General features: G+C 44.2%; 1 protein-coding gene across 3 annotated transcripts in view; it reads right to left on the bottom strand.

Annotated features, from left to right (window-relative positions):
• Positions 1-781: 781 nt before the first annotated feature.
• The window catches only part of Cnpy1 (canopy FGF signaling regulator 1), a 54,919-nt gene continuing 34,301 nt past the window's right edge, over positions 782-21,399 (bottom strand). Inside the window, 4 exon segments of one of the 3 annotated variants that reach the window (NM_001400959.1) lie at positions 784-3,371; positions 7,028-7,124; positions 8,878-9,081; positions 9,287-9,905. In NM_001400959.1, coding sequence (NP_001387888.1) covers positions 3,328-3,371; positions 7,028-7,124; positions 8,878-9,021 — 285 coding nt within the window. In that variant the 5' untranslated portion in view covers positions 9,022-9,081; positions 9,287-9,905 and the 3' untranslated portion in view covers positions 784-3,327. 3 annotated transcript variants of the gene reach the window in all.

Below are 21,399 nucleotides of genomic sequence, written 5' to 3'. Positions count from 1 at the left end.
GCACAGTATAAGATTCTACCTTCCACAGAACTTTTGTTTTTCAGCAAGTTAATATTTGAAAATATTTTGCCGATATGTTACTGTTGAGACGGGATCATATCTGTTGTAATTTAAAGTATTTTTCTCTTTCTGAAGTGACCTTGAAGACAGTTCTTCAAGATGAGAAGTATAGGTGTGTTTTCTGGAAGGACTTACATTTCCAGATACCATTTCTCCAGGATCTTTCTAGATCATCAACGCTCCAAATGTTTCCCATCTCCCAATTTCATTAATTTCCCTCTGTTTTAACCTTTATATGTAAGTTTTTTCTACTTATGTATTTATCTACCCATCCATCCATCCACTCACCCATCCACCATCAACTTACCTATCTACCAAGCATCTATCCACCACCCAGCCTTCCACTCGCTTCTGGACTTTCTCAGAGAATTAAGAAGAGGAGTGAGACTGTCTCCACACACTGCCTTCAAAGGCAAACCTTCTGCCGGAGATGAAGAAGCAACAGGAAGTAGATTAACCAACATTATATAAAGACCTGCAGGACAGACCATGACAAAGCATGACATAAGCCCCGCCTCACACATGTCTGGGGCAAGGCAGCAAGTACTCCAGCGACACCATGCCATTTACTGCACCTTTTCCTAGGTGATTCTCAGGCCATATTTTGGCTTTATTTATTGCATTTGATCTTTTCTATTCACCTTTTCCCTTGGTCTAGAAGCAAATAAACTTATAAGGAGAATTATATTGCAGTCAGGAAGTCATAAAGAAACCACACTGGTCTCTTACAAGTATAGTTTTATTGCAATAATTTAATGTTCTTCACTGTATGTAGGCACCAAATGGTGCCACATTCTACTGATTGGCCTTTAACATTTCTAAGATCAGCTCACAACTTTGTATCAAGTTTAAGAGCAGACTGACAAACACGTATAAGATTAACTTCCCCCACTATCCTACCGTAATCTGAATTTTAAGAGTGATACACAGTTAAACTTTTGTTATCGTTACATGGAAATATGTGTAAGAATAAAGACTGCGGGAGCCAAGAAGCGTGTGTCAGAGCCCCTGCTCTGGCTGTCTTAGGACTTGCCTCGGGAAGGGTGGATGTTTCCTGTAGGGACTTGGGCTCCGTTCTACTCTGTGCTCTCCAGTTAAGTGGGTTCAGCAGTTCTAAGCAAACAGCAACTTGCAGAACAAGGTAAGCATCCTGCTTTGGCCAGTTTGGTGTGTGGATTGTGCGATTACAGGCTCAAGAATGGTTTCCCTGCAGCCTCTAACACATTTTTCCTCTTCCTGACTTTTATTACTCACCCTGTCTTCCCAGGAAACTTAATGCTGTTGTTATTGTTGTTATTATTAATTTTTTGACTCAGATCTGGGTTGATTTTTGTTAATTTTAAGAAAATGTCAGCTTGCGGCCTAGGCATCTCTTTCATTTGCTTGCTTTTAGTGGTGAGTGGTTCTCTCTGACTTTTCATCTTACTTTTTATTTGGTGTCATTTTAAAGTCAGGGGAATGGTGGCCCACACAGCTTCCTCTCTCCTATAGCTACTTCCCAGAAAAGCAGGCATCCCACAGGAGGCAGGCAGAGAGACCGTGGCTCTGGGTAATTCTCAATCGAACCAAGATTTAATCAGCAACTCAGTAGCTACCTTCATTTACATGAGCTCAGCAAACTTGATATGAAAAAGAATTACAAAAAAGTATGAGTCATGAGATACCCAAAACACTGGTCAGATTTAAGACCCTGTTTGGTGAGAAATCCAGAACGGTTTGGAAAGCAGAGTGTCTGCGGATCTGTCTGCCCCAGAGGTCCCGGCAGGCGAAAAGCAGTCTGAGATCAGTAACTACCTTACAGTTGGCCTTCTCAGCTTTGTTCCCAGAAGGACAAATCTTAAGAAATGGGACCCTAGTGTGCATTTCCTAACAAAGCCCAAGTAAGGCAATGCTAAAAAGACTTCCTACCTCAAATGCTGAGTTAATCTTATGGATCACAAAAATAAGGTGCAGGGACCCGTCTCCCCCTCCCTTTTTTGTTTCTTCCCTGCTGGGAGGTAGCATCACCTGACCGTGTATCTCCTCTTCCTTGTTCGTTTGGAGCACAGAATCTCAGGGTCGCAGAGGGCCTACAACTGACCACAGACACATTGCTAAAGCACACGTTTTCTCAGATTTCCAGAAAACAAGTGGCATTAAGACTTAAGACTAAGAGGAAGGAAAAAATAGAAATCTTTCTTATTTTGGTAAAATCTAGCAAATATAAGAATTATTCTGGCCAAGGTGTCCAATGAATAATCTAAATAGTGTCATTTCTGGATGGTTTTATAAACAACCATTTTAGCTCTTCTGGTAAAATGTTTGCCTATTACTCATGCAAATTTCAATGACAATGGTGACAATTTCTTTAATTAAACAGGTGTAACCTGTACCCACACATGCTGAATAATTAAAGTTCAATTCCACTGAATACAAATTTAGCAGAGACAATGAGAACACCCAGGAGAAACTGTTATTACATTTTGTTACAGTAAGTGTGGTAAAGGTGAATTTCCCTCCACATCCAACAATAAATACATAAATAAAAGTCCCATAGAAGAGAGACAAGTCAGCCAGTAGGAAAAACTACACACTATGATCAATGAGGGAAAAACCAACCAAGAGAGACTGAAGCAAGACAAAAATGTGCTGAGTGTCGCATCTTTTGAAACCCACTATGAGACACCCTTCAGAATCATCTGAACTCAGGGCATGGCCAGGAAACCACTGTGAGAAGTATTCACTCTTTTATTTGTCCTATTTAATCTTAGGAATAAAGTTCTAAAATATAAGAGTTTCCAGATGTGTAAGTCCCATTCCTAGTTGAGAGGGGTGGCTTTAAAAGCACCACACAGAACCTTCCAGAATAGCAAATCCATGGCATTAGTTGCAACTGAATGCCTTGAATTGTGGCTGATCAAGAATTTGAGAAATCAAACTGAGTTCTTCTGAAACTGCAAACTGTATATGGACATGTCAGGCGCATTTGCTTGGACCCACCCTTAATTCCCTACTGACTTCAAGAAATAACTTCACCCTCTTCCCATGGCTAGATTTAATGCTCTATTGCTAACCCAGCTTCCATACAAATATGCAAAGGGGTATTCTGTTTTATAAACTTCTCTTCACCTAAGACAAGACTTGGGGTTTGTCACGATGCCAAGCAAGAGATTTTCAAACCAATATCACGCATGAGACAAGTACAGCAGACAGGAGATGAACTTCCTTATCACGGCAGTCACACGATGTGGAGGTGCACAGTGACCTGTCAGGCTGACTCCACTCCTCTCACACCTCGGGTTCAGGACTGTTTGTAGGAGTGCCACACAGATCTGAAAAAGAGTAACGGTGTCACTAACCAGTAAATCCCAGGCCGCTGAGCCGTTTTCTCTCCATGGCAGCATATTTTAAAGATTTTCTCAGTAAAAATGTAAATATGTGGAAAACTAGAAAGGAACACATTTCCAACACCTGCCTGGATCACAAGCCCAGCTTCCAGAATGATTCATGGGCCAACCCTGCTGTTCTCACCCCATCTTCCAACCTTGTTTGAGCAAATGCTTGCTCATCTGAGGGCTCCATGGGGTTGGGAACATTTAAGGAAGATGTGTGCGGGCCACTTCACGTCAGAATGGGTGCGGATGCTGGTGTGGAACGCAGGAGGCACCAGCTACTTTGCTCCACATTACTTTCCTTTTGAAAGCAAGGGGAGCAGTTCTATTTAAGAAAGGTTGTGGGTTACTTTAGCTCCATAGTCTTTTTAAGTCTCCTCTCTTGGGTTGAGAAGTCAGACAAAACTGAAGATTCTCGCTCACTTAAATGTCAGCTAGCCATTTCTAGATACTTGCCACCTTACACCACGAGTTCCCTTAATATGTTTCTAAAGGTTGTGATTAGATATTAGCACAGAGTGATCAATATAGAATATATTTATTTATGTTTCCAAGTAGACCCTTACATCTCTAGGATACAGTGGAGCCACTCACAGTCCACAGCCTCATGCCCTCCACCTTTATGGACACAGTCATATTTTTGAGTCATAATCTATATTATATCATTGTTTTAGTCATCGATTTAAGATATCAAAGTGACTCTCTGGAGATGCAGGGGTTGGCCCAGAAGATGCCACTGGGGAGACCTCATGAAGTCACTTCTCCCACCCCTTTTTCTTTTGTCTATGAAAAGACAAAAAGATGAGTGAACCTGACTCCCCTGCCATACACATGAGAAGAGTGAGCCCAGGGTCCTTCTGCCTAGTGCATGGCACCACAGTGGCACCACGGATCCATGCAGCACCCTCCCTCAGTGAGAGCTTCTCTACAGTGGTTATGAGATTCTCCCTGCTACGCACTTCAGCGCATGAGGGTGAATGGCTGAGCCTTGATGTGTTGAAGAGCCAGACTGGCTTCATCTGCTCTGCGACAAAGCAAGGGAGACAATCTAGACAAAGTGGGACAAAGAAAAACTCATATGTGCAGTGTGTTTGTTAGATATAGAAAGTAAGTGTCCAGAAAAATCTCTAGTTATAAACACATCCATTTTCTAAGTAATTATTGATCTCCCTGTGTCTAATGGACAAACAATCTTCCAGTTCTCGGGATGGCAACTTACCCTCACGTATCCCACCACCACATACACATGTATATACAAGACATAGCCTTGAGACATAGTTTACTTTGCTGAGCTAAGGCAGCAGCAAAGCTATAATGAAACATAAGACAGTGAATCTTGGTACCTTGCTCTGGTAGAAAGGCCACCGTACTGTATTGTAGATGACATATCAAGGCTTCAAGAATTTTTTGTGACATGAAAGAGTCACATTTCATGCCATGGGTGTCTGAAACTATTCCATGTGTAGCAACAGGAGTAGCAGCCTTGGCCCCTCTTCCAGTCATTAGAATTTATTTGTTAACTTGGTGTTAACTGAGCCCCTGTGGCTGAAGTTAGTGCTCTCTCTCTCTCTCTCTCTTTTTCTGTGTGTGTGTGTGTGTGCGTGTGCGTGTGCGTGTGTGTATGTGTGTGTGTGTGTGTTGGAGAGCAGGCACAAGTAATTGTCCATTAACCAATTACGTTACATACAAGATGCTATCTTGAGAATAGGGAAAACACTCACCTATTGGTATTAGGAAGACAAAAATTATTTAGAGAATAGACATTTCTAGAGCTAGAGACTTGGCTGGTAGACATTTTTATTAGTGGGTTTTATTTTAACTCTTTTCTAGCAATAAGTTATGTCAGTCTGTATTCTACCTTGCTTTCACGGTAGCTTTCTAGGGAGCTTTGTCTCTGTTAAATACAGTTTTTGATTTACATATAAGATTCTGTACCTATGTAAGCTTCACATGTAAGCTTCACATGCTCTGTGAAGAGTACAGTCTGAAAGAGCTCTCTCCACCATGCTGGGCCACAGCACTGCCTTTGACTCTGCATAGCCCAGCTGCTGCTCGGAACAGTTGAAAAGCAATCAAACACAGAGTCATCTAGTGTCTGCTTTCACATTAGCAACTCTATGCAGCTCACAGGTTTATTCTCCAGAGTTATAGTCTCCATTTTTATTTCCAATAACACCTATACAGAAACTGGAGCAAGGGTGCTAAAACTGAGTCAGATCACTGAACCTGGGAATAGTCCTCCCCAAAAATCTTAACTGAGAGGCAGTGACTCACCGAGACAGAGCCTAACACCCCCTCAGGTCTTTCTGGAATGCTTGGGTGTTCACGTAATCATTTATGGTGCCTGTCACAGGTAACTATGCTGGTTCAGTTGTTTACAAGGAAGACTAGCAGACAGTTAAAACCCTGCCCACCGTATATGTATTAATATCTGCCATACACCTATCTTAGCCGAACTGATTGAGATACCTCAAAAAGCCTTTCTTTGGAAAGTATGACTATGAACTTATGTCACACCTCTGTAATTAAATAACTATATACCTATATAAATATCTATATTTATATAAATAACTGTAAAATACCTCAGGCTGTTAGACAATCTTCTCTATCATTTTCCTGAATTTTTCTATAAGCTCCCACTGGAATGGGATTTTAAATAGAAGGCCACATTATTGTCTACTCAGCGTAAGAAAACTTGGACTATCTTGTTAGTAAATTTGAGGCCCTCTTATCTAGAAACTTCAAATGACATCAATATGCAGCTACAAGCACACAATAATATTTCTTCAAGGACTTGGGTACCATATTTGACGTGTTATTGGCATGCACGTATTCTGCTGAATTCCATCTCAAGCTTCTACATGGCTTACAGAGCACTATACTAGGTTAACCACCGTCTTCACATAAACTCATTCTTTTTCCTAAGGATGTCTGAGAAATGCTTCTCGACAGACTCAGCCCATGCTTATCTCTGTATAAACATGTGTGAAGACAGAACACTGAGGAGGGGCTTGGCGTATAGTAGATAACCTGTTCGTTATTTTCCTAGCTTCTAAGCGGGCATACATGTGTCTAAAAATATACAGCAAGTATTATTTAAACATGTTGGGACAGAAAAACCTTTTAGATGAAGAGAGTCAGGGGAAAAGAACCTGGGAAAAAATATCCGAATGACCCCCAACCCAAACAAGCAACAAACTTAATGACTCTTCTTTCAAAATAAAAATCCCACTTTTTGTTGTTAGTACAAATACTTAAGCTATGAAAGGTACATTCTTTCCTGGGCCAGGATACAAAAATCTAACATCTATGACTTTGGGGGTCACCCAGCTCTGAAAATCAATGGTAAAGTCAAGACTAAATTCTTTGGAAAAAAACAAAAAACAAAAACAAAAACAAAACAAAGACAGAGAAGGAAAGGCAGCAGAGAAGGCTTCTGTAGCTCTCCTTTCTGGCACAGGGGTCTGGTCCCTAGAAGGCTGTGATAGAACTGGGCTGGCAGTGAGACAGCCAGGCTACCGTGCAGATGAGCTGTGCAAGGCTGAGTGAGAGCCAGTAAGTGAGGCTGGGAGCAAGTGTTACATCAGACACAGTACCTGATTTTTCACTGCACAGCATATCAGCTAGATGGTGTGCCTCCTGGGCGATAAGTTCGAATATTTCATCCTCATACTTTTCAATAATGGCTTCGCACTGCAGAAACACAATAGCAACACGTGTGAGCAGAGACACATGGGCAGGGCCCCTTATTAGCACAGACTTAACGACATTTTAGTAGCTGAACACAGGAAAGCATGTAACCAAGGAGGTCCATTTTCCTTTGCCCCTGGTTTGATACATCATTGCATAAGAGTAACCTTCTTCCAGGGATGCTAATCGTATCGTTTTCCTAAGACTTAACTAAATGATTACACTGTTGCAAGATCTAAAAGAAGACGGAGGAGGAGGAGGAGGAGGAGGAGGAGGAGGAGGAGGAGGAGGAGGAGGAGGAGGAGGAGGAGGAGGAGGAGGAGGAGGAGGAGGAGGAGGAGGAGGAGGAAAGGAAGGGAGGGAGGGAGGAAGGAAGGAAAATGGCTGGCTGTGTTTGTTTCTCTTCCTAAAGTCTGGAGTGCAGAAAGCAGGGAGTAACAGCTTTTATTTCTTGTGCCTCAGCATTTTAAAGACCACACTTCCTAGAAATGTTTAATGTCCTTTCAATTGAACATAGTAATCCACTTTGTGGTTTGAGATTTTGAAACAACTGAGGCTCCTCCACCTTCACAACCCAGCACCTACCCCTTTAGCTCCAGAGCACTGTGCTTGCCTTGCTGGCTAAGGAAAGTTTCTCTGTAGACTCTTTAGGAAGGAACTTAGCCCAAATCTTGGGTTTGCTTTCCAGAGCAAATAAAAAATAAAAACAAACAACCTGACACTTCAGATACAAAGTTATTATGGGATCTGAAAGTGTTAAATTTTGTGTGTAGTATTGTCTCTCAAGAACTACCAGGCGGCCGTTTTTGGAACTGTGAGGTTACTTACTGACGGCCAACCACTGGAGGCTTGTGAACCATCTCTGAGTTCATTAAGCAAGACTCTAAGATTTTAAAATGGCATTTAAAATATTTAAATTCCACTATAATGTGTTTATTTAAAACCTGTGAAAGACAAACACATTCACATCCGCATCCGGGTTCCATTGGGCTTTTAGCCCTGAATCGTTGCCCTCACTTTTTAATTAAAATGAAATCTCCAAATGTCAGCTACAGCCCCATGTTGGGGCTGAAGCACGCCTGACATTTTGGCCACTGTGTGAACTTAATAAATTTTTTAACAAGGCCTGCCCATCACTGTATGATTCTACAGCGTTAAGGGGAAATACATTGCAATGTATTTTTGCGAGGCACACCCAGAGGTCAACTTTTTGTAAAACTAGCTTTAGCTCTCGACCCAAAGCCTTGGTGTAGCCTAGCTTGAGATACAAAACTTGATTCAACCCTAGGAAACACTCTCCCATAGAAGCCTGTGGGAGTGGAGAGAGGATTTGGGGACCACTGCTTCAACATTCATCTACACACATTTGCTAACGACTCTTGGCCTCCATTCGGATTTCAGACTAGAAAACACAACCCCTGCTTCCTTAGGTAACAAGAGAGGCTGAGCTCACTCCACACCAGCAGAATACACAGACAAGCAATGTGCAAATGGTGTCCATGTCCCCAGGACAGGGGACATAAGGCACTTTCCATAAAAGTCGCTTCAGCCTCCCCACTGATCACTGAAGGACGCCACAACCCTTGAGATGTCTCACAAGCCAAGGAACCAAGGGCTCAGTGAAAACTTAAGCAGTGGGGCAGCACAGGACACCAGGGCTTGTGAATGTGCCTGACTGTCCACTGCTCAGCAACAATTCAAGAGTAGCTACAGTCAGGAAAAGGGGACCCCAACAGGTTCTTAGATGGGGGCTTACCGCGAATTTCAAAGGTCTGTAGGCATCGGAATAAAAGAAGAACTTTTTATATTCTTTGTATATTTTGTCTCCCTTTCTCGGAGCATATCTCCTGAAATACTTCTGTTTGGTCACTGGGTCGTCCTCCAGCTGATAGTCGTTCATTCGCACACACACTTTATCCAAAAGGTCGATGAGGAACGCCTCGGACTGAGCCAGTGGAACCTACAAGAAGAACAGAACCAGCCAGGACACTTGCCCACGCCCACGCGGGTCCAATGAACAAGTGGAAAGGACGGCTTCTCAATGGAAGCAGCCGCATCGTCCTTTATGCAGCTTAAAGCGAGCTTAAATTCTAGCCAGAAAATAACGTGCCTGACAGTGGACAGTTAAGAGACGGGAAAAATCTAGAAGTAGTACTTGTAGATACCATTTTTAAAAGTTGTTGAATAGAGGATGAAACACAGAAAATGGGAGGAGAAAGGGGCATCGAGAGCGCATCGGTTCTGTGGGGAATCCTGCGTAGCACTGCCCCCTCGCCTTCCGGACTTCTCGAGGAAGCTAAGCGGGGTCCACAACGAGGTGGTCACGGGCAGCGGGCCCCGGAGCGCCCCTCATTGGCCCCGGCTTGCTCTGGGAACAGCTGGCGCGCGTCCCGGGCGCCCCTCTCCCTCCGGGACCTGCCAGGGTGCGCTGGGCTCCATGCCACCACCTCCGCCCCGGGCGCGGGTCAAAGAGCACCCCGCGCCCTTGGAAACCGAGACAAAACCTCGTGCGGCGTCTAGACGGGTCAAGGTGCAGGAGGCCAGGTCCCCGCGGCTCCTTCCGGAAGGGGCGTGGAGCCGCCAAGGGCGCCCAGCCGGCCCTAGGCTTTGCGTGCTTTCTCTCTCTCCACCCTCTGCTGATCAAAGAAGGAAGTTTGCATGACAACTGCGTTGAAAGGGGCTGCATGACAAATGAACTCGGTTTCTGCAGTGTTGATATATCCAGCCCCCTTTGTCCCCTTTCACACGCAGTGTGAACCCTTCCGGTGCCAACGACTGTGCGACATTCACTGGCGCGCTCGGGGCGCACAAAGGGTCCGGGCGCTTCCCCGCCATCTGGCCGCAAAGCCGATCCGCAATTAATATGAAAGCACGGACGGCGGAGCCCGCGAGGAACACCCCCAGATCGGCCGCCGCCCCCAGCGTCCACTCAGAACCGACCCCAGGCGCGCACTTTACGTGGAGCGCAGGAACGGAGCGGGAGGACACGCTGGGTCACTGCTCCGTACCTTCTGCGGCCCAGGTGGCCACCTGGAACTCTCAAGACCCCGGCTTTCCAACCGCAGTTAGTTAAATGTGTCTGCGAACTAGGAGAAGACTCCACGGCAGGTGTCAAGTTCTTTTTTCCAAATTCATTAAGTTAAAAATAAATATCTACAGTTAAAAAAAAAATACAAACCAGGATTCTACAGTGGCACTTTCAAATACACAAGGCATTTTTATTTGTGCTTTTCAAGCTTTATAAGTTGCAAAGAAGAAATTCACAGGTTTACTGACACAACTGAAAATCGGAGAGCTGATGGACACTCCGTAAATTCGGATGGATCACTTGGAAAAGCAAGAGATCGCAAAGGCGAATCCTTACGCTAATATTCAAAGCAGGCCTTTAATACAACGAGGGCCCGCATTTTCAGGGATAGCCCTGTGTTGAGCATCTTTCCTAAACTGTTACATGTAAGAATCAGTTTATAGTTGTCCACAAAGCAGGGTTTTAAGTCACAGTGCCTTTCATAAAAAACTTAATAACAACTAAGAAATTCACTCTCTCCTTTCCTCCCATCAAAAAAAGCAGTCTATGTGTGGGGGTGGGACAGGGCCTTGGGTGGAAGTGCACCCAAGCATAGGGAAGAGGACCCTGGAAAGACTACTCGGTTTATCAGGTCCTCACAACACAAAGCTGAAGCGGTTCTTCACCTCCCTAGAAACTGTTCTGTTTTTCTCTCCCTTTTCAAGTTGACCTAATACTCCAAGCTGTGTGTAGAAGACTGTTTGAGTCTTCTAAGTTTGAGGCAAAATCATGAAAGGTTTCTACAGATTACTTTTGAAAGCTTTTACTTAATAAAAAGAAAAATCTCCTGGGTTGTACTTTTTGAAAACAGTCCTTCACTTTAAAACCATCAGTGGGCTTAACAGTGAGTTGTCTTAAAGTATAACCTTACACCTTTGGACAGGGAGGCAGTGTGCTCTGTTTTAGCACAAATATGTGTGTGATCGTGCATGTGCCTGTGTGTGAATTTCTGCAGGTTTTGTTTTTGCTTTTTTTTTTTTAATCTGAAGATTGACAGCTTTTGAATGGTGTTAGCTAGCTAGCCTTTTGCAGGAGTCTTTAAAATCAGGAGCAGTTGCTGGTGAAGGCTTACAAGATGCTAGATAAGCATCTCCAGAAAAGGAAAGGGAGCCCTCCCAATCTAACGGGCGCTGAGGTCATCTTACTGAAGAGTCTCCATATTTTGATCTTAAAATCCCCAAGCACAGTGTATTTGGAAAATATTTTTAAAAGATGTTTCTCATCTCAGCTCTTTATACATGTATTAACATTACATTAATATGATTGTGCTCAACTGAACCAACTTTGGTATATTTAAAGACTGTTCATAGAATAATTGACCCCCCCTCCATTGTTTGGATTCTAAGAGTGCAGTAAGTAGTGAGACAAGTGGAATAAGAACCAAGTCTTTCTTTGTACACAGTGAAGGTTTTGAATGGGACTTGTCAATAAAGCGACTCCCTTTGTGATCTTCCAGGAACCTCGCCTCCCCGGCAAGGACTGTCTCAGAGATACTGGCCTCATTAAAATATGAATGGAACAGGCCTTTGTCACCACTGCTGTGTAGGGAGAGAGCCGTTCATGCTACTGGAACAGTTTTCTTCCTGTTTTACCCGGACTCCTATAGCATGTTAGAAATGTACAAGTGATCTGGGATCTTTTCCTCACTATCTTGGGGACCCACAATCAAAGTAAACCCAAGGTCTCCCAGTTTTGAAGCCCTCCTGCACCTCTAAATCACATGTGGCATATGTGGTATCCATTCCTGCCTCCTTAGACTTCTCCTGACCACTGGCTTGGGAAGTAAGCAAGGGGATGGGCTGGGAGGCACCCAGACCACAACTTTGAAGGAAAGTTATCTGAAAATTCTGGTTTGGATGTCTCCATGAATTTGCAGCTAGGTTTTGTTACAAACCACTATGACTACACTTTAATAACAGCCAATTACAGCATGCTCCATGTTTTTTCATTACTGTGTCTCTGTTAATCTTGTAGCAAATTTCTTGCTTGATAGCTATCATGACCAGGCAGGAATACAATTATATCATAGCACAATGGACATGCAGATACTGGTTGTGGGTTGTGATGGGTCCCTCTTTGCCATCACAGCCTGACTTCATTCATCTGGCCAATAAACTTCATTCATCTTCATGCTTGTTTTGTAGTTTTCCTTCAGACATGAAGGTGACATTTAACCTGCTTAGTGGTTGGTAATTTCATATTGTTGCAAAGATTTTCCTTTCTTGAGGGTTGGTTAAAGTAGCAATTATTAGTGTTTTACAGCAAACTCTAGATGCAGTCTAACAGGTAACTTTTCATCTGAAAAGAATGGAATCATCACTGATATTGGTTAAAAGTCAAAATTTAGATTCGAAAGTTACTGCATCTTACCTCACTTAGGCTTGGATCCAGAAATTCTTGTAGGCTGATGAATCATATAATTAGCCTTTGTGTTAATTGACTGCTATGAGTTTGTTGTATAACACTCCTTCATTTAATATGCAAATTACATCAACTGTTTGGTTTTATAAGACAATATGATTACTATTCTAAAGGAATTCATTTTGATGAGAAATAATAAAAGCTGATGGATTTCCAGTATTGTACACAGCAGGGAAAAAACTTAGTCACTTCTGGAACAAACCAATAAGAGCCCTTTTCTGGTACTATATTTAAAAAGCAGCTGGAGCATCACAAAATTCTCATTACTGATGTTTCAAGATTCCACAAACTTCCTGTTTGTACAGGTAGGTCTGTGGGCTACACAAGCCCAGCAGTCACTACAGTATCCTTGCCTTTAAAAAAATCTATTTCTTACAATCTGAATGACGGAAACAAGCCCTTCTGATTTGAAAGGCCATTTTTGCAAGTGTTTTCTGTCCTCATCATTGGAGTATGAGGGTACCTACCAGTAACATGTGTTCTTAGGGAGTTGAAAGATAGTAGCAAAATGAGAACACTCTGATCTAGGGAATTTCCCACCCAGACGACGACGACGACGACGACTACTACTACTACTACTACTACTACTGCTGCTGCTGCTGCTGCTGCTGCTGCTGCTGCTGCCGCCGCCGCCGCCTCCTCCTCCTCCTCCTCCTCCTCTTCTTCTTCCTCTTCCTCCTCCTCCTCTTATTATTATTATTATTGATGTTATCTTCAGCTTAACAGTGACAAAAGAGAATTTTAAAAATCATACTGTGGAAGAGCATTGATGATCTCTGCATGGAGGCAGTCATCTAATTGAACTTGACTTCTAAATTTGCCAAAGTGTGTATCTTTTCCTCATTATTACGTATCAAATTGGCACTGCTATTAGGTTTCTCATAAAAATACTCTGCTACTTTTCAAACCTATTAAGTTTTGAACATATGGAAAAATGATATGCACAGCTATCATTGGAAAACAGGGCCACTTTCCAAGTTGTGTGAGGTCCTAGAAGCCAGGTACACGGCCACCAGGTGCTTAGCTTTGTCCTGTACCTAGCAGTGATGATCCCTGCTAGGAGAAAGCCAGAGTTCCCAGTTGCAGACCAGTGGAAGACAAAACTGTTTATGTAAGACTGAGCAAAGCTAGAGCAAAGCTAGAGACCAGCCTGAGCTACATAGTAAGTTTCTGAGTAGCCTAAGCTGCAGTACTCAAAAGGTCAACATTTAAATAAAAATAAAAAGAATTTGCTTATTCATTCCCCAAGTAATTACTGGGCCTCATCTATGCTGAAGACAAATGCATTTCTTCAAATACAAACTTTTAAAAATTATTGTTTTATTTTTATATGTGTGGATGTGTGCATGTCCGTGTACCACATGTGTGCCCACAGAGGGCACAATTATGAACTGCCATGTGGGTCCTGAAAAATGAACCCAACCCTGTGACAGAGTGTCCAGTGCTGTTGACTGTCAAGCCATCCCTCCAGCACCAAATGTAGATTTTCCTCAAGACTCTTCGTGATTCTACAATAATACTGAAATAAGATGTTTTAACTAGACTATGGTCCCAGTAGATGGTGGTAGTGTGGCCATGTCTAGTGAGACTGCCAACAGTTTACAGATTCCTTCCAACACAGCCTTGCTTTTCAGTGTACTGTCCTGCAGATCTCTAAGCTGTCTGCTGAGCCAGCCGGGCCAAGCGTGGTCCAGTGTAGGGAGGGAGTGGGTAGCCACACAGCTACTTTGTCTTTTCCATGCCATGTGGTGAGATTGCCTGGTGAAACCTGTTAAGTCTAAGAGGAAGGTGGTCAGGGACCTTAGTAATGAGTTAAAGTGTATCATTTCCACAAAGGGAAAGAGCACACATATTCCCATATCCACAGACATGTTTTCACACACACACACACACACACACACACACACACACACACACACACACACACACAGAGACATGCTACACACTTATATACAGCTGCTAAGACACAACCAACACATGCACACAAACAAACACACTCTCTCACACATAGACACTTGCGCGAGCATGCGCACACACACACACACACACACACACACACACACACACAGAGGCAAATTATGCAGAGAGCACCAACTGGCCTCTTAGTTGACAGTAAACCTGAAGGCACTGTGTGGCTGGCTTCTCAGTGGGGTTAGTGACAACTCTAGTCAGGATGCCTACTGGGTTCCCATTCCTCATGAGACTGCTAGAGTCTCTCATGAGAGTTCTTGATCATCTGGCCTCCACACCCCCATCCCGGTCTCAGTCCCCCAGTTCATGGGTTTCTTTTATAGTCTAAGAACGAACTTGTGTTCTGTGAGTGGCTGTCTCCCACCCTCCACCCCTCCCCAGCTGAGCCTGAGGACACTCTGGAGAGTTGGCACAGCTTTCTACCCCTCTCTGGTGTATTCCTGGACCATTCACTTCCCTGTTCAAAGAATCCAGGGACAGCAGAGTTTCTGATCTCAGCTCACTGGCTTGAGCCTTGATCCCCTGCTCATGATAGGAGTCTTGGTGAGCAGAGGCTAAGCAACTCCCTGGGCCACCCACAGACCCTGCGTCTTGGCAGGCTGTCTTCATAACTACAAGCAGAGGGAGAAAAGCGCTCAGACTGGGCTGAAGTGAGACCTTCCTACAGCGTAGTCTTTCCAAAGGCATGTGTCTTGATCCCTGGAGGTCACAGACAGAACGCTCTTCTTTCAGTTCATCTATCTATCTATCATCTATCTATCTATCATCTTTATTTTATCTGCCATCTATCTATCTATATCTTTTAAAATCTGTCTTTATATCCTGGCTGCCTCAGCGCCCCAAGTGCTTCCATTACAGTTGTCATCTACCGCGCCTCCCTGTGACGTCTTTCTTTAAAAATATTCTTCCATACAGAGAATAACACTTGCATTTTATTTCTTTTTTAAAAATCCAAAAGGATCAAAGGAGTAAAACATATAAGGAAAGTAAAGTTCATACCCGCAGCAGACCTCACGGCACTGGTAGGGTTCTCTGTGAGCTGATTGAAACAGCTGTGACCTAAAGCAGAGCCGTGGCTGTTGGGAAGCTCTCCTGTTCAGCGCACAGTGTGTCCTGTTCAGCGCACAGTGTGACCAGCCATGTATACCTCAGGAGAGTCTCAAGCAGGAGGACGACCTGGCAGCAGTTCCCTCTCGTCTGACAGCACTCCTAAACTGCTATGGCGCCTTGCTTTCTGGACACAGCCCAGTGTCCTCGTGTTCTGTTTCTCAACCAGCTCCAGCAGCATCTGTTTCTTGTCATGTCCGTATTAGAGGGCAGGGTGGGGCAGGGGTGGAGGTTGAATGGTGTTCTCCCCAACTCTTGCCTCCAGGCCCTTCTATAAATGACACATCTATAAATAGTCTTTTGGAAGAGGGAACCAAGGTTAAGTGATATTTGGGGGTGGCCCTTTGTTCACTGTGCATGTATGTTTCCTTACAAGAAGAGGACATTAGAGTCAGGTGCAGTGGCACACACCTCTCGTCTCCGGCATTCAGTTGGCAGAAGCTGGAAACCAGCATGGCCTATGTAGTGAGTTCAGGCCACCCAAGGCTACACAGTGAGACTCTGTCCCAAAAAATACAATACAAAGGAGGAGGCAATTCAGACACAGATACACAGAAGGATGACATAGAGGGAAGAGAGCATCCATAGGCCAGAAAAACTACAGAGGTTCTAGGCCCCCGGACCCTGTCAACTCTGACTTCGGCCTCAGGAAAACTGAATAGTGTATCATCAGTAGGACTTTGTTATGGGGACCTAGCTAACACACATGGATCCTGAAGGCTCAGCTTCCACTTTGCTGGCTATAGTGCAGGCCCAACATCCAGAGCATCCCTAAGGCTTAGGTTACAGTGCTCTGCAGAGATCCCAAATGCAGAGACAGGCTGTCCAGGCCAAGTCCTAAGGAAGCCCAATGAAGCTCTGCCTCCTGTGATCATCAGTGTAGCCTGGTGGAGAAGGAGCCTTGTTGGAACTGGCCTAAATACAAGAGTCTAGTCAGACTATTCTTACCAGACTGTGGGAAAGGCTGCCAGTGACATTTGGCCTCCCAGCATCCTCGTGGGTCAACAGGGCCATTGTAACACCATTTTGTGTTTGACTAGGCAAGCCACACTGACAAAAGCAGGGTGTGTATTCTCTTCTGAAGGGGAAGACTGCCTTAGAATTTACACACTTTAATGACACAAATTTCAGGAGATGGGGTACCTCTGTACTCATCACAGAAAAGTGAGAGGGAGGACAGTCATTTTTGACATGTTGAAAGCACAGCTGTGGGTGAGCTCTAGTCAGCACATAGGCACCCCCTGTACCCCAAAGCTCTCACTTCTCCCTCTCCAGCGTCTCTTGGCACAAGAGATTCTGGGATGGGTGGCATCACTTGTTCCCCAATCAGTGTTCTAGGACCAGTACCAGCAACTTTCCTTTAGGATCTTAGCTGCATCACTTTGTCAAAGCTTGGCCAAGTCAGAGCCGGAGGGTGGGAGAGGCTATTGCTTGTGGTGCCTTAAAAATATCATTAAGGGTGTGTGTGTCTGTGTGTGTGTGTGTGTGTGTGTGTGTGTGTGTGTGTGTGTGTGTGTGTGTGCAGTATCTGGAAAGAGCAGGCCAGCAGAGCCTGGAAGGAGAGCCATTTAGCACTAGGATCAAGAGGTCCTGAACCTAAGCCTTGTCCTTTGGACAACACATACACAAAGATGCCTTAGTTTTGAGACTCATTTCATCCAGAGCAGCCCCTACAGAGTGCCAGAAATCCTACTCTTTCATAATCTTGGCCACCTCACTGTTCTACAAGAACAAAGAGCTTTGGGTGACCAGATGGCTTAGAGGTCAAAGCATTTGCAATGCAAACCCCAAGCCTGAATTGGATGTTAATCTCATGGTAAAGAGAGAGAAGTGGCTCCTGAAAGTTGTCCTTTGATTTCTACATGTATACTATGTCACATGTGTGTCCTGTTCACACACACATCATGCTTGAGTGTGGACATTTATATACAATAATAATCAATTTTGTAGAACTTGGGTGTAGCTAGTGAAAGAGTACTTGCCTGGATGAGACAGAGTATGAGTTCCTCCCTCAGGAAGGCAAGCACAAGCAGACTGAGATATTTACTAATGAGACCGGAAGCAGAAGTAGGGAGGGGTCTTGGCATTTCCCTGAACTGTGGTGTGAGATCCTCTGTGCTGTTAGAGAACTGAGCACTCCCAGCACTGTTGACCGTCCCTAATGTCATTCTTTCCTCCTACAAGCATTTGGGTTTCTTCGGGGACTACTCAGGGACATGTGCGGGCTGAGGTGTCCTCCTGAATGTGCCTCCCTGCTGTCTTTGGGAAAGACTTCTCAGCAGACTCGGTCCTTCCAGACTGCAGTGAGACATGGGTTTAATGTTTAACGTTAGGTTGCTATGCTTCTTCCCAACTCACAAGTTTGTTTCAGAAATACCAGGCCATGACGAGACAGGTTCAATTCCAAATAGGAAAGGGTAGGTGAGCCATTTGGGATCTGATGGGTGGATTATTTGAATTCACTTAGTTCTCTGCACTAGGAAGCATCTCCTCAGGTTTGGATAGGATGAGTATGAAATACAAGGCACACATCTTAGATCTCAGCATTAGGGAGACAGAGGAAAGCAAACCTCTATTAATTCAAGGCCAGCCTGGTGTACCTAGTGATTTCCTGGCTAGCCAAAGCTACATAATGAGAACTCATCTCAAAAGTAAACAAGCACACAACACGACAGGGGCAAACCCAATCTATGTGTCCCCAACAAAAGGCAGCTGTATTGGTAAATCCATCCTGTCCTCACTAAATAGCTTCTGACACTGGTGTTTGCCCCTTCTGGAGCCATTAGCAGGTGCATGGCACATAATCAATGTCTTCACCACCAAGAATTCAATAAAACAGCAATGGGATCCAGACATGAAGGGAAAAATTCACTCAAAACATCAGCATCCTGAGAAAACAACCTGTTCCTTCCAAGGCTGTAATTCCAAGGTTCCACTCTGCACCCCACAGGGAAGCAATGAGCCAGACAGTTGTGCCATTCCACAGTCTAAAAGTGTGTTAGCGGAGCACTGTGTGAGGTTAAACTCATGGGCTGGTGATACGGCTCAGTGGATGAAAGTGCTTGCTACCAAGCCAAAGGACCTGAGTTCAATCCTCCAGACCCACAGTGTGGAAAGAGAAAACAGAGATCTTTGACTTCCTTATGTGTGCTCTGATGAATGTGTGCTGAGATATAGACAGACAGACAGACTGATACATACACAAAAACAAAACAAAACAAAAACCCTTTGAGTCCCCTCCCCCAAAATTCAGGGTTCATTACCCAGTACCTTGATTTGGAGATTTTAATGGTGGTGATAACATTTAACGCTTACCAATAATAGTGCTCTGAGTGTTATTGTGCATGTGGTATGCTCTCCTGGTGGCTTCTTTTCTTCTGGCATATTGCTAGCTATAGATACCAGGAACTGGGGGCCTCAGTCTTATATGTATTTCCCCGTGTGCTGTCTTGAATGCTGTCTTTCTAGGCACAGTCGCAAAAGGGAACTTGGCTAACAGATGTCAGGAATGCAAACATAAACTCAAACAGTGAGCAGATCCTTCCCGATGGCGATGGCGTATCCCACTCTGGAGAGGGATAGCCACCAACAGGTCACTAACTGTGACTTCCTATTCCTCCACCTATGCTGTCTCCTTTAATCAAGCTGAGAAGGTGTGAGAAGGGGGGTAGGGATGGAGAGACAGAGACAGACAGAGAGAGTTAGATGTTGCCTTCCTCCCTGAAGATCTGTCTCAGCATCTGAGACAGGGAAGTGGCCAGTAGTCACTTTCTTTGTCTTTCACAATTCATTACCACGTTTATTTGAATGTTGTTATCTTAATCACAGCTGATTCTTCAGCCCACAGTATTAATTGTCCCAGCAAAACAGAAGTTTCACCTTAGTGATTTATTTTAGGAAATAGATGTGAAACCTATTCAAATGTCTCTATCCATATAAGTTTTCTGCACTACTTAAGGTTAGTAACTCCAAGAGAAAACATCGACAAAAACCTAAACATATATGGAAAGAGGGATTATTAATTGAGAAAATGCTTCCTGAGATTGGCCGGTAGGCATTTCTGTGGGGGAAATTTATTGCTGAATAATTGTTGTGGAAGGGTCCAGCCCACTCTGAGTTGTTATACTCTTGGGCAGGTGGTCCTGTTGGAGGTGGGGGGGAGTATAAGAAAATAAACTGAGCAAGCCAGGAAGAGCAAGCCAATAAGCAGCATTCCTCCATGGGTTTCTGTTTCAGTTCCTGCCTTGAGTTCCTGTCCAGACTTCATTCAATGATGAAAGGGGATGTGGAACTGTAAGCTGAAGTAAACCTTTTCTGTTTACATTGATTTTGTTCATGGTGCTTTATCACAGCAATAGAGACCAACCTTCTTAGTACTGCACTGGGACAGTACAATCTCCCTGCCAACTCATACTCCAGCTAACTTACTCCAGGCAGTAGAATTCCTGATCATGTGAGGGACCATGATTGCAAAGGCCAAGTGCACTGGATACATCTCCATCAGAAGCTCTGAGCTAGGGATGACGGAGATGAAGACCAGCAACACATTTCTATTGATCAAACTTCTCACTATGCCAGGGACCGAAGAATGATGGGGAAAATATAATCTGGATAGAGAGTCCATTGAAATAGTCCTGGAGGGCCCATCTAGTCACTATGTCCCAAGCACGGTAGTCATATCAGTGAGCAAAATGAAGGGGACCCTGTCCCAAGAACCATGGCTGGGGCCTGAAGTCATATGTAGAGGACATAGCCTTGAAGGTGGCCATTTCTGCTAAAAGGCTCTGGACACTGGGGACTCTTGAGCTAAGAGCAGCTGTTTTGCTTGTTTTTGTTGTTGTTGTTGTTTTGAAACCAAGTTTCTCTGTGAAGCCCTGGTTGTCCTGAAACTCACTCTGTAGATCAGGCTGGCCTCAAACTCAGAGATCTATCTGCCTGATACTGCCTGACAAGAGCAGTTTTTCGTATTTATGGAGAGTGGGAAAGGTCACGTAGTGCTATGGAAGAGGTGCTTTTACAGTGGGGGAGGATGCAAAGCTCACATTTCAGCATCTAAAAGTTCCTTTTTGTGGTACTGGTGTTTAAACCAAAGGCAAGAGCTCTACACTGAGATACAGTTCCAGTCCACTTAAGCAGCTCTGTTCACTTACATACTATCTGAAGCTAAGAGGTGCAGTTGGGTTCACCGTGGAGCTGGTAACATCTTCAGTCTTTACAGGTAATACTACACATAACCCTGCTTCTCTTCAGGTGACTTCACACTCTGCATCTCAGCATGGTCCTGCACCAAGTATAACACAGCCTTACCCCTAGTATGATGTCACCCTGTCTTCCTGCTGATTCCCCTCTCTCCTCTGGAAACCAAATAGCTCTGCTATCCTGGAAGATAACACCTGTAGCTCCACATTTGTGCAACATACATATGCCCACACATGACTGCATACACACACTCGTGCACATGCATACACGCAAACACAATTACACACTCACACATGCACTTACACATTCACAAATGCTCATGCATGCACATGCATGCATGCAGATATATACACGCACACACATATGCCTAAGAGTACCTTGGCATGGTCTAAGGACTCTTTCCCATCAGGCCATGGGCATACTTGAAGAACTGAGGGTCACATGTGATGCAGGGTCATACGAGGACCTTTTTAGGTATAATGATACCCTACGGATTACTCACTCCACTGGGTG

The sequence above is a fragment of the Rattus norvegicus genome, chromosome 4, assembly GCF_021556685.1.
Source record: "Rattus norvegicus strain SHRSP/BbbUtx chromosome 4, alternate assembly SHRSP_T2T, whole genome shotgun sequence".
NCBI classification, from domain to species: Eukaryota; Metazoa; Chordata; class Mammalia; order Rodentia; family Muridae; genus Rattus; species Rattus norvegicus.
This window is presented reverse-complemented; position numbering and strand designations above follow the sequence as displayed.